General features: G+C 33.6%; 2 protein-coding genes across 4 annotated transcripts; both read left to right on the forward strand.

Moving 5' to 3' along the window:
- The first annotated feature begins 1,692 nt into the window (after positions 1 to 1,692).
- LOC116348575 (adenylyl cyclase X E-like) lies at positions 1,693 to 9,221 on the forward strand. 3 transcript variants are annotated; one of them, XM_031779608.1, is made up of 20 exons: positions 1,693 to 1,824; positions 3,364 to 3,563; positions 3,638 to 3,775; positions 3,869 to 4,240; positions 4,356 to 4,505; positions 4,637 to 4,761; positions 5,005 to 5,194; positions 5,327 to 5,616; positions 5,686 to 5,839; positions 5,937 to 6,014; positions 6,090 to 6,241; positions 6,383 to 6,604; positions 6,767 to 7,028; positions 7,136 to 7,213; positions 7,297 to 7,440; positions 7,502 to 7,626; positions 7,730 to 7,824; positions 7,903 to 8,268; positions 8,392 to 8,574; positions 8,759 to 9,221. In XM_031779608.1, the coding sequence occupies exons 2-20, from the start codon at positions 3,411 to 3,413 to the stop codon at positions 9,064 to 9,066; spliced, it is 3,585 nt and encodes a 1,194-aa protein (XP_031635468.1). In that variant the 5' UTR covers positions 1,693 to 1,824; positions 3,364 to 3,410; the 3' UTR covers positions 9,067 to 9,221. The 3 variants fall into 3 exon arrangements, with proteins under 3 accessions (XP_031635468.1, XP_031635470.1, XP_031635469.1); XM_031779610.1 differs by lacking the exon at positions 1,693 to 1,824 and adding an exon at positions 2,066 to 2,083; XM_031779609.1 differs by lacking the exon at positions 1,693 to 1,824 and adding an exon at positions 3,191 to 3,302.
- A 794-nt stretch (positions 9,222 to 10,015) lies between these two features.
- Positions 10,016 to 12,599, forward strand: LOC116348576 (putative alpha-L-fucosidase). Its single transcript, XM_031779612.1, has 8 exons — positions 10,016 to 10,528; positions 10,604 to 10,847; positions 11,021 to 11,133; positions 11,199 to 11,242; positions 11,313 to 11,381; positions 11,799 to 11,912; positions 11,987 to 12,333; positions 12,400 to 12,599. Exons 1-8 carry the CDS (start codon positions 10,146 to 10,148, stop codon positions 12,511 to 12,513), a joined length of 1,428 nt encoding a protein of 475 aa, XP_031635472.1. The 5' UTR covers positions 10,016 to 10,145; the 3' UTR covers positions 12,514 to 12,599.
- The last annotated feature ends 692 nt before the right edge of the window (positions 12,600 to 13,291 follow it).

The raw sequence follows: 13,291 nt of genomic DNA on the forward strand, positions 1-13,291 counted from the left end.
TTTTTTTTGTTCGGATTGAAATGACGATCCTTCACCGAAAGCATATCGCATCAATAAATGTGTATGCATATGATTGTGTGTTTTTCTTCTGTGTTGACTTTTAAGCCATTGTAAATGAAAATCCAATTGAATCTCGTAATTTATCACCGATGACTTTCATTATAGAAAACATTCACACATACAATTGTTACTGCTGTTGATGCTGTTACCGCCATTTTTTTTTCATTCATCTCAACCAATTGAGCTCGCAAGCACATTCATTTTGTGTTACGCATGAAATCGTTAATGAGAGCTTCATCATATATATATACCTTCATCGATAATAGTAAAAACAACGGAAATTACGTTTTATTTTTAAGTCATGCTCTTGCTCATTCTCTCTCACACACACAACCTTTTTCTATTTCTCCATCCCGCTTGCTGACATTTGCGCTACGCTCATTGGTTGAAAAGTGAAATATTTCATCGTACCGCTTTACGTTCCATCATCTGTTTTCATCAAAAAAAATCTCTTTCTCTTTGTCGCCCGTCGCCCTTTTTTCGCTGCAATTTTAGCATATAATAAAATTTTCAAACGACCTAACACGAGCATAAATATCCGTACGTAAATTTTCGCATTGATTATTATTTGTTCAACAAGATACGTGTAAAGGAGAGAGAGAAAAAAAATTATGAGCAAATTCCCATATTTATTGCATTGTGTGAATCGTGGAAGAAAAAAAAAAACAAATCAGCAGTTAAAAAGCATCAAACCAAAATCACAAAATTGTGAGTTCGCACATGAACAAATCAATTTCTCCCCTTCATTTTCTCTTCCTCTCACTCTCATTCTGTTTCTCTCTCGCTTTCCCGTCAATTGTTGACATGCTTGCATATTCGTTCATCGAGTGGAGATTACTAACTTTTACACACCCGTATAAAGTCACGGTGTCAATTGGCTGGTTGATTTAAGTGCAAATTCACGGCCGAATGAAAACATGACGAATTCACCCCAAACATATTGTACACTTAGACGAAATTGAAGCGTCAATGATTTTGCATATATATAATAAAGAAAAACAAAACAGCTTGACGTGTTGCTGTCAAAAGTGTACACGTTTTTTCAGAGTGTTGCATTCGATCAAATTGATTTACCGATCAATGTTATCGAATGTGATAACATCTTATTTACATGCTTTTGCAATGAATCATTCGCGAAACGATTTTATTTACAAGTAAAATTTCATGTTATCGAACACAATTTACCACAATGACTAAAAGGCTTTGGTTTTTTTTTCACGCACACACTTTCTAATTCATTCTTTTTATTTTTTGCATTGAATTTTTCGCCTGATTGATTGAATATGTGTGTGTGTGCGCGCTCGCGATATCACACCGAAATAAGGTAACAATGAAATTGTGCGGCATGTCGCAAAGACAAGTGCACCACCACTGGTTACATTGACAAATGAAAATGTGTACACTTGTATTATTCGACACATTCATCTTATCTATTCATTGAAGCAATCGGTAACACATTGTAGTCAATTATAGTCCAGATTGCTGCCATTTCGACCAATATACATCAAACAATTCAAGCTATCGGAATGAAAAAGTGTATCATTCACCGATAAAACTAAAAAACGTTTTTCCATTCGCTTTGTTTGTGTTTGCACATGACAGCGCACATCGTATGAAAAAAAAAATTAAAATTGTTGTGAGATTTTTTTTACTAAAATTCGAACAAAAAGAAAAATTTAATATCATTCAAGTGATAGATTGAGTTTTACCCGCATTGTGTGGTGCATTCAGAGCAAAAGAAACCGGATGGAATTAAGTGTATTAGTAAGTCAAAGAGTGAGAAACATGTCACCGTAAATGTTAAGAATTCACTTTAGTCAGTGTTTATACGATTCATTTTACTTACACCATTTTCGCCATTAGTATATATTTTATGTGGAATCATAGCGATAAATTGATAATCAAATGATTTATAAATGAAACGATAAGTGTGTGGCTTCTATCAAAGATTTATTTAAAAAATTTACCTTACGGCGTTTTGTGTCAGTTTATGGTGGTCAACTACTTGAATCATTCGGAATGCGTGCGTATCCAAGGGCTATGCATCAAGTGAAAATGTTTGAATGTTTTTTCTTTCATAACTCAAGCTAAAAATGTCACAAAAATGGTTATATAATGCTTATATTAATGCGAAATACTGTTATATTTGAATTTGATTGTAAACTTTGATTAATACAAAAATCAATGTATTAGTATTTTCTGTTTTATTTGTATTCGCTTTTTTTTTGTTTAACGACGATCAAGTGATTGAATCGATTGTACCAATGTGTTTATTGAATTGAGTTAGAAGTTGGAAAAAAAACAAGTGACTTGTCACTATGCTCCGGGGAGAGTTTTGCGAATATTGACAGTTTTGAAATATGTGTCATCGATATCAGTCAACACACTCTAGCTTACAGCACCATTATAAATGAACGAGAAAAGTCCGTCTGGCTTCCCATGACATTGGCTCTCACAACGTTCCCAAGAATGTTTCTCAACAAATTCAAACTTGTTTCACATAAAAAGTACACTTTTACTCTCTTCAAACTCATTTGAGTTTGGGGCAACATAAATAAAGCTAATTTGAGCTTGAAGCAAAAAAAACCTTGATTGCTGAAGCTTCAAAATATTTTATAAAGTAGAGAACCATTTTCGCTGTTGTAATTGATTGTTTCGGTGGAATTTTTATTGATTTTCAATAAATCGAATACACTTCTTCATATCCTTTAAAAACTAAGAGCAGATAATTCGAAAAATTGAACTCACTCGACAATAAACCTGCATACAAATTTATGCATTTAAATGGCAAAGAATATGCACCAATGTATCCAGATTGAATGTGTAGTGAATAGTCATATTGACGCATGCAAGTTTCGAATTCGAGAATCTTTTGTTCATGTTATCACGTTTGTTTAATCCGAAAAAAAAAGTTGGTCATAGTCGAAAGACGTCAACAAATTAAGAAATGATTTTCAAATGGCAAAAAAAAAATTGGAGTTTTATTTCAATAGCATTTCGATTAAATTGAGAAGAATATATGAATTAGAATTGATTGTAAATATCAGTTGATCAAAGAGTGATAAGATAACAAATATTCTCTGTATTCGTTTCTTCTTCTCCTTTTTTTTCTAATAAAAATCAAAATTTCATTGAAGACTGTTGATAAACAAAAGCCGATCCACGTCAAAATCTTTTACATTCAATTACCTCTCTCGCTTTAACTCGTGTGTCGTCTCGCTAAATGAAATAATTCGTTCATTGTTAGTTTAAATGCAACTGCATTCGCTAACTCATTCATAATTTTTTTGTTGATTTCGGTAGGAAAACTAGATACTAGACTGTTGTGTAAATAGTGTGTAAAATTTGAAATGGATTTGGTTGTACGTCGGCAGTCAGAGCAATTGAATCGAAGACACTTTACATCCGAATCGATGGATGACGATGATGACAGTGATAAACCGAAAAATAAAAAATTCCGAGCAATCAACGACTATCGTAGATGGGAGTGGGGAAATTTACGGGTATTTGAATGAGAATCTGTTTTTTTTTTTTAATTCAAAATGATATATTTTCTTAATATGTTTCCTTTTCATAGACGGAATGTGAAAACTTGGGACTTGAAACATTTTATCGAACGTACGTGCAACGATTGCAGCGTAGTTACTTGTCGGTATTTTTTGTGATGCATACCATAATTGGTATGGTGCATACGATTGCTTTAGTCGCAACGCAGGTAAATTCCAATCAATTTTCAATTGATTGTTGTGTTGCTATTTAATTGAATTATATTTTAATTTTTTTTTAAATTCGCTTCAATTATTCACAGAAATCAGCGCCAATTAGCCCGGAAGTGTATTGCAATTTGGCGAGTATAATTGTTGTGTGGGTGTCGTTAATATCGTCATTCAATGAGCATTTAATTAAAAAGCAAACGTGGATACCGAATTTCGGTTCGGTGGCAACTGTTATCGGTTTGGTTATATTGGATATTATTGTACCGTTATACCATTCGGTGCGAACGCATGTGAGACCACCGCTACGGCCAAGCTACGATGCTTACATCATTTTTGCAATTTACATATTCTTGCCGTTGCCCGAAAATTTGCACAGCGTCATTTTGGCAATGTCGACCTCATTTTGTTATTTACTTGTGACACATGTTATGACTTATCGTCTAGACGACTATGCCGTAATCAAAGTAATTAACATTTTTCACCAATTTTCGATTGTTTCAATTCAATTTTTTCCTCCCTTCTTGTCGATCTACTTTTTTTTTGTTGTCTTCATATTTTGGTACAAATACATGCATGCAGACAATCACGGACTTGGTATATTTGCTGGGTGTTAATTTTTTCGGCGTATGTGTACGATTACAGAATGAAGTGGCTATTCGACGAGCATTTCTAGATCGTCGTGAGTGCGTCGAAGGAAATTTGCTATTACGATATGCTCGTGATCAAGAGGTTCGTTGAAATTTCTTTATTATTTTTGTTCGGTTGTGTCATTTGTGTATTTTGTCTATCCATTCTTTTTTTTTTTTACCTGACAATTGATATGTTTCATCGTTTATTATCGATTGTAATGTGATCTATAGAAAAATTTGCTGTTAAGCATTTTGCCAGCGCACACGGCATCCGTGCTTGAGAAGGCCATACGTGGTATGATTGAGAAAATTCGACAAGAGAAACACGAATCAACACAGGAATTAAATGCCAAAAGGTAATTGATTTTTTTGTCGTTGATGTTTTTGTAGTGTATGAACAGAGCTTAGCACAAGCTAACTTCTCAGCTGCTACCATTGATAGTTGCTGGTGAATGCATATGCGGCAACATAATATCGTTTCTATATCAATAATAGCAGCAACTGGACAAGTTAGTTCGGGCTAAGGTTTATATATAAACGAAGTAAAAGCACCTTTTTTTCGTGTAAGAAATGTAATTACGAGCACACTTGCAGCACAGCCTCGATATACCGATTCCGAGACGTCAATGGCGTGGACAACCAATCAAACTTTATATTGAACACCATAAAAGCGTCAGCGTACTTTATGCCGACGTTGTGAATTACACATACATCACGACCCAGCTACCAGTTAAAACGTTAGTTGAAGTTTTACACGAACTATTCGTTAAATTCGATCAGGCATCCGAGGTAATTCTTTTATTTTTAATTCATTGTTGTTGACGTTGTTTGCGTTGTTGTTGGTCCACGTTTATGATTCCAAACACTTGCACTTATGGAATTTACAACGTCGATTAATTGCATAACGTTCGGTGTTTACAGGAGTACAATGTTTTGCGCATCAAATTCTTGGGCGATTGCTATTATTGTGTGAGCGGTGTACCCGAACCAAATCCGCAACATGCCAGGAGTTGCGTTGACTTGGGATTACGAATGATTCGTGATATTCGTGAAGTGCGTGCACAACGAAATAATCTAAATATTGATATGCGAATTGGCGTCCATTCGGGCTCAATAATGTCAGGTGTAATTGGTGCTTGTAAATGGCAATATGACATCTGGTCCAAAGATGTTAGCATTGCCAATAGATTAGAAACAACTGGAGTGCCTGGGTAAAAAAAAATTGTTTCTTTGAAAATAGTTTGGTTCAGCCCCTTTTTTCAATTACTTTTCATCAACAGCAAAGTGCACATTACTCAGCAAACACTGGAATTGCTAGAAGATCAGTACTTTTTTGAACCGGGCACAGAAATGGCAAAAAAAGATCCGGTTCTACTCAAAAATAATATTGAAACATTTTTGATATCACCACAGTATTATGGAGGTGATTTTCACGTAAGTAATGATACAATATAATTTTGTTGAGTTCGAGTTGGTGAGAGATGTAATGTTTCTCATTTATATTTAATGGAAAATTGTTTGCATCAATCAGTATTACAGTCCGGACGAGCTGAATAGAAGATATTCTTCTGGCATGAAACGAATGATGAATCGATCTACACGCAATAATGTAATGTATATTGCTATTACGCATATTGTAAATAAAATTCAATGCATAAATACTCCATTTCGGTCAAATTTACAGAGAAAGCTATTACTTGACTGTTCATATCGAAATGGAAACTGTATCGGTAAGAATTTTATGCAAAATTCAATGGAACAGTATATGCAAATTATGAAACAAACCAATAGTGAAATGGCACTGGAGTTGGACCGAATGCCAATTGGAAAATTTCAGTAAGTTTTCCATTCGAAAGATTTTTTTTACTACTAGAGTAACTTCCAATTGCTTTAAAATGATTCGGTTTAATTTTTTCTTTCTTTTTTTTCTGGCTTTCCAATTCTTTCTTCATTCTCTATCTCGTTCACCGTCTAAAGTTTCAATCACTTGTTTTCGAGCCGTCGCCGTGATAGTTGCGAGGATGCCGAATACGAACGTTCATCACTTAGTAGCAAAGTCTCGACAATTCTATTACGATTTCGTAATAAAAAATGGGAGATGTCTTTTTTACAAGAGCAAGATTTAATGCTCAAGTACAGTACATTCATGTGCTTCATCGTTTTTATTGGAATCATCGTTGCACAGTCACTAAATAATCCGTGAGCAATTTCAAAATTCAAACACACACACACACACATAGATACCTTCATGGTTGCACATCACTCAATTTTCTCTATAATTTACCGTTTCATTTTATTTACTGATTTTATTGTTGTTGTTTTTTTTCTACACTTCTTGATCGTTTGTATAAAATATTCTAGGAACGGTTGGAGCTATTGGGTGCTGAACATAATCGGCTTTTTAGTTTTACTTTTCTTCATATCGATAACATGGTTTAAAAAAATCTGGATATTAATTCGACCAATAAACGAAGACGATCCAAATTTGATAGAATTGCCAACGAACCCATTTTTGCGATACCTATTTAATACATCGAAAAGTGTAATGAGCAACGCTGTAGCTCGAACGCTGATTTATTTTGTGTCAGTTTGTGTGCTTACGTTTAGCGCTTTAATTCATTTGGTAAGCAATTATTGTTGAATTTCAAGCTGAAACATGCATTTTTGTCATCTATTATACATACATGTACATTTTATTTAAACTCCTTCTATTCTACTGCATTTCAACAGATCGACTATGAATCGATTCGCGGGCATGATGGAAACCATGCACATTCAATCAAATGTTTACAGTGCTTTAATCCATGGGTTCTATTTATTTTTATATATCTAAAAAAAAATTCAATAAATTCGATTAGTTAAATGCAACAATTTCCCTTCTTTATTTGCAGGGCATTACTCAAAGTCTAATTATGGCCATTTGTGTGAATTTTTTATTTGGTCGCATACATTTCATACTCAAACTTATTGTTGGCGCTTTGATTGTGGGCTTTTATTCATGGATTATATTTGCGTCCTATGATTTTCTGTTTAATGTAAATGGAATTCAATCGATTAAACCCCAAATTCTTTTCAGCATTTTTTTTTTCTTCACAGACAAGCCCATCGATAAGTGCATCGTTGGATCCAAAAGTTGGACACATATTAATTGTAATTTTTATCACCGTTTCATTGCACATGGTTGACAGACAAACTGAATACATTACACGGGTTGATTACACGTTAGAATTAAATATTTTTTTTCCTATCTAAAGTGAAATTTTTAAAAAATTATGAAATATTTTGAATTATTTTGTGTCAATGTTCTTATTTCTCTATAAATAGATGGAAGCAGCAATTGCAAAAACGACAAGAAGAATCCGAATGCACAAAAGACACCATCAAAATATTGGTGCAAAACATTTTACCTGCGCATGTTGGTAATTTTGACAAAACAAAACTCTGCATTCTATTTTTACAAAAAAAAAAAAATCTTCTTAACGTTGTCATTATTCTAGCTGAAATTTACATGAGTCGTCAAATGAAGGACGAATTATATTACGAAGAGTATGATAACGTGGCCATCATGTTTGCAACAATAACGAACTATGACATCCAATCCGACGCTACCGTTGATATTGAACGCAATATTTTGAGCATATTAAATCGTATTATTTGTGATTTTGATGAGAAATTGCTGTCGAAAGCGGGCCCATTGAAATTGGAAAAAATTAAAGTGTCTGGTTGGACGTATATGGTGGCGTGTGGCTTGGATCCGGGACGGAGTGATTCATCCGCATCATTAAACAGTGGATGTAGTTCGCCAAATCAACGCACATCATTGCTTTCAAATGGTCGTCGTAGTTGGAATACTTTCAATTTCAGTAAGCTAAATATAAAAACAGATTTTCTTTAAAGAGATACTCAAGACAGAGTTTTTCTTTAAAATTAAAATGGAATAAATACATTTGAACAAAAAAACAAAAACAAAACATTCGTCCCACCAGAAGCCATTCCTAAAAGTCCGAAGAAAAACCCACGATACGATCCATCGAAACGGGAACGAAAACAAAGCAGCAGACAATCACAAAATGTTGTTTACGTATTAACTGAATTTGCACTTGAGCTAATGCGAATCCTTGAGGCGTTTAATACGGAGAATTTTCAAAGTGACGGAAAGCTGCGAATTGGTAAGATTGTCAGTTTATTTTTTCTCTACTGTTTTTTTTTTCGAGGTTTCTTTTTCGTTATCAAATCAAAAACACCCCGATTATAGAATGAAAAGAATGATGAAAATAAAATGAAAATGAAATGCGAAGTTATTTGTTCGCGAGATTAAGATTTACTTTCTATTGACGAGCGCATTGATTACAGGAATCGCCCATGGCAAAGTGATGGCAGGCGTTGTTGGTTCAAGCAAACCATTGTATGATGTATGGGGAAACGGTGTAAATATGGCATCACGAATGGACAGCACTGGAATTCCGGGAAAAATCCAACTTACCAAAGAATCGGCAGAAGAATTACAATCGTTTGGTATTCGCTGTGATTATCGTGGCGAAACTTATATCAAAGGCCGCGGTAATATACCGACATATTTTGCACGCATTAATGAACAACTCGAATTCGTGAGAGAACCACAACCGGTTGAATTACATCATATCGATGATATGCATGTTTAAACAATAGACAAAAATTCATCACGATAATTTTTCTTCGATGAAGAGAGCATTTGATTAGATTTTTTTAAAATTTATTTTGCACAAAAAACATAATCTTTATTATATATTGTAATTATATAGTAATAATATCAACATGAAGGATACATTACAATTAACTAGTTTTGTTTTAATCAAGAATTATTTGATCATATTTTGTAGTCATCTGTCTTATCAATTCAAACATATTAAGTTTAGTCGTCTTTCACCTCTTTTGACAACATGTAGAAGAAACATAAAATGGGGGAAAAAATGATACAAATTGGAAAAAAGAAGCGTTTGCCATGTGCTAAATATATAATATATTATATATATCCAATAAAATTGAAGTGATTTCATTTAATGTACATTTTCAAAAGAATCTCTCAACCTCTATGGATGTTCAGAGTTCAATCGCGCCTCATTCGCATGTATGCGGTGAAATAAATCTTCGTTTTCCACATTAAAAGAGAAAAACAAAACGCCTGAATCAATGCAGCACAATACGATGTGCTCTCTGATCAATCGTTTGCTCTGACCAAGTGTTTCACTCATTTACTTTTTCATTATTGCTTTCGGCTTATCATGCTGTTAATGCGCGTGTATGCTAAACAAAATATCAATAAACAAATGTTCAAAACTCGAAAATTATAAATAGAAGAAAGTCCATTGATTTTATCAAAAAACAAACACACATTTAATTTTGCAGTCTATCGAACAAGAGTAATGAGTACTACAAACCGCATTATCGTCACACACAACTGGACGCATTTTGACTTTGATTAAATTACGTTGACAGGGTGATGTATGTACAACAACAATAACAATCAACATAATAATAAATGTTTTCGTGCAACTGTCACATTTGTGATGGTTCAACAGTTCACACCCTGTGTGTTATTAAAATTGATTACTCCATCCTGGTTGGTTGATTAGATTAGTATAATGTTTGTGTACAATTCCTTTCATTTGTTTCATTTTTTATTTTATATTTTCGAACGCATTTAAATATTGCAGTAGCATATTGCGGTGTGCAACAATTTGTAGAATTTAAAAACGAAAAAATGACTTTTGAAAGACATTGGATGTTGTTTGCGATTGTTCAAGTGCTGTTTGTGTGCATTAAATGTGAAAAATATCAAGTGATAACGGTGGAAGAGCCGACCTACGAACCAAATTGGGATAGTTTAGACCGTCGACCATTGCCGAAATGGTACGATGACGCAAAAATTGGAATATTTCTTCATTGGGGCATATATTCGGTGCCCACATTTGGTACTGAATGGTTTTGGAAGTATTTACGTGATAATAAAGATCAACCATATGTTTCATACATGAAAAAGAATTTTAAGCCTGGTTTCACCTATCAAGAGTTTGCGCCTCAATTCACTGCAGAACACTTCAATGCCAACGAGTGGGCCAAGTTATTTGAACAAAGCGGTGCAAAGTAATTGCTTTTGGAAAATGTTCTTGATTGTTGAACGAGTTAACTGTCTAATTTATTTTCTATTCTCGACTTCAGATATGTGGTTTTGACAAGTAAACATCATGATGGCTATACCCTGTGGCCATCAAAATACTCATTCAGTTGGAATTCAATGGATGTCGGTCCACATCGTGATTTAATTGGTGAACTTTCCAATGCAATTCGTGCAAATACAACACTCAAATTTGGTCTTTATCATTCATATTTTGAATGGTTTAATCCGATGTATCTCAGCGATAAACAAAAATCATACACCGAAAATGATTTTGTTACCAAGAAAGTAAATATTCAAACCACATTTTGTTAGATAAGTTTTGTGCATCGAATACGGTAGATGGCAGTACATATCTACAGAATGGGTTTTATTGCAGCATATATCACACCGACATCTACAATTTCGATTCGGAATTAAAACAGATTTGTTTTTTTGTGGTCTATTCTGTGTCTATTTAGGTTATGCCCGAGATGATGGAATTGGTTAATAACTATTCTCCTGAAGTTTTTTGGTCAGATGGTGAAGGTGAAGCGTCTTGTGAATATTGGGAAGCGACTGGATTTCTTGCATGGTATTATTGCTTGACGTTGAATAGAAAAAAAATCTCACACTTATATTCGAATTTTATTGTTTTAGGCTCTACAATGAGAGTCCAGTTAGGAAAACGGTCGTTGTCAACGGTATAAATTATACAGTTTCCTGACTCCTAATAAAAATCACTCACATTCTATATCAATTTGATTATTTCAGACCGATGGGGAATTGATTCGCAGTGCAAACATGGCGGTTTTTACACGTGTGGCGATCGATTTAATCCAGGTATTGTTTTTATAACATACACAATGCAGTAATGTGCGTTCTCTAATTTTTTGAAGGGTTATTTTATAAATGAAGAGCAAAAATAACATTTTTGACATAATTTTTTTCGTTTCGAATTGAACATTTTGGTTGCCAGTGTGCATACCCATCTTTTGCACATTACTGCTATAGAGATAAAAATTTAATTTCATTTTAAAATTCGTGATCAAATATTGAGAACTCTGACTCACCAATTATCATTTATTGATTTGAACTATTTTGACCTCTTGCGGTCGCCAATCAATTCTCTTCCGTTTTTATTTGCATAGTAACCTTTTTTTGTTACTTTGAATACATTATTGCGAGCAAGAGTGAAGAAATCAAGTGATGAGTCAGAGTCTTTCATATGGTTTCACATGAAATTCGTTACAATTTAAGGTATTTTGCAAAAGCATAAATGGGAAAATGCAATGACCATTGATAAAAAAAGCTGGGGCTATCGAGCTGATGCTCGTTTGGACGATTTTTTAACCAATGAAGAGTTAATAAAGGGTATGTTCTTTAATTTTCTCACCTTTTTTGACACATGAATTTTGAATTTGAATGAATTTTCTTTTAAAAAAAAGAAATTGTAATCACAATCAGCACCGGCGGAAATATATTGGTTAACGTTGGTCCAACACAAACCGGTTTAATCCAACCAATTTTCGTTGAACGTTTGCGTACGATGGGCAGTTGGCTGAACATAAACCGTGATGCAATTTATGGTAGTCATCCATGGATTCATCAAAACGATACTAAAACCCCAGATGTTTGGTATACCAGCAAATTAGAAACGACCAAACGTACAATTGTGTATGCAATTGTTCTGAAATATCCATATGATTCGGCCGGAATCAATTTATATTCACTTGGTGGAAAATTCGACAGTAACACCAAAGTCAAAATGTTGGGCTATTCGAAAAAATTAAACGTATGTTGACTTGTTGATTTCGGTGGAAAATTTTGAATTTAAATCAATGTTATTGATTCTTTTTAGTGGTATGGCTCAGATGAGTCAATGTACATCGAATTCCCAGATAAAGTTCAAATCGATAAATCAGGTCTACACACCGCATGGACATTGGCAATCAATATACCAGAAGATGAATAATTATTTGTTGGTTTAAATTTAATTAAAAAAAAAAGAGAGAACGAACACTTTTTCAAGAGTAATAATAAATAACATATTTTAATATCTTTTTACTGTTTTTCGCTTTTTCCCCTTCGTTTTAAGCTATCTTTCGTTTGAAGTGCAAGCGCTGAAGTTTTTTTGGTCCTTTAGTGACTCATCTGAGACGAATCAATTTTCATCCGAGAGAATGCACCAAAATAAATTCAGTCTTTTTATAAATGTTACTCAATATCACTTATTCTTCCTCTTCTCGGCAAATCAATGAATAATAAACAATCAATGCACTTGAGTCATGCCAATTTAAATTCCCTAAGGAATAATTCTTTAATCTGTTATTGAACTTTATACATCTTTTGCAAGTTAAATTTTTTCGTTGATAGTCGATTGATTTGTTGCTATAAAATGAGTTGCATTCGCTCGAGTATGATTCAGTGCTATTGGCGAGCTTTTAAAGACCGTTTCAACAAGATTTCCAAATCAAGCTCACTAATATTTTTCCAAAGATTTTGGTCAAAACCCGCTGTTTTTTTTTGTTGAAAATAAAATGATCGTGAATTCGTTTATATGGTATCGCACATTTATGTGTTTGATTTATTTTTCATTTGCGATGGGTGCACAAATTATATCAAGGGTATATATTTAAAAATCATATTTTACATTCAATTAGAAAAAGGGAAAACTTTCGAAAAAATTTATCTCTCAACCATTTCAGTTGCATTTTCAATTAAAACAGTTTTTCATATACAGTCAGTCTTTT

This window comes from Contarinia nasturtii, unplaced genomic scaffold (assembly GCF_009176525.2).
Source record: "Contarinia nasturtii isolate CC-2019 unplaced genomic scaffold, AAFC_CNas_1.1 Cnas_scaffold_2544, whole genome shotgun sequence".
Lineage (NCBI taxonomy): Eukaryota > Metazoa > Arthropoda > Insecta > Diptera > Cecidomyiidae > Contarinia > Contarinia nasturtii.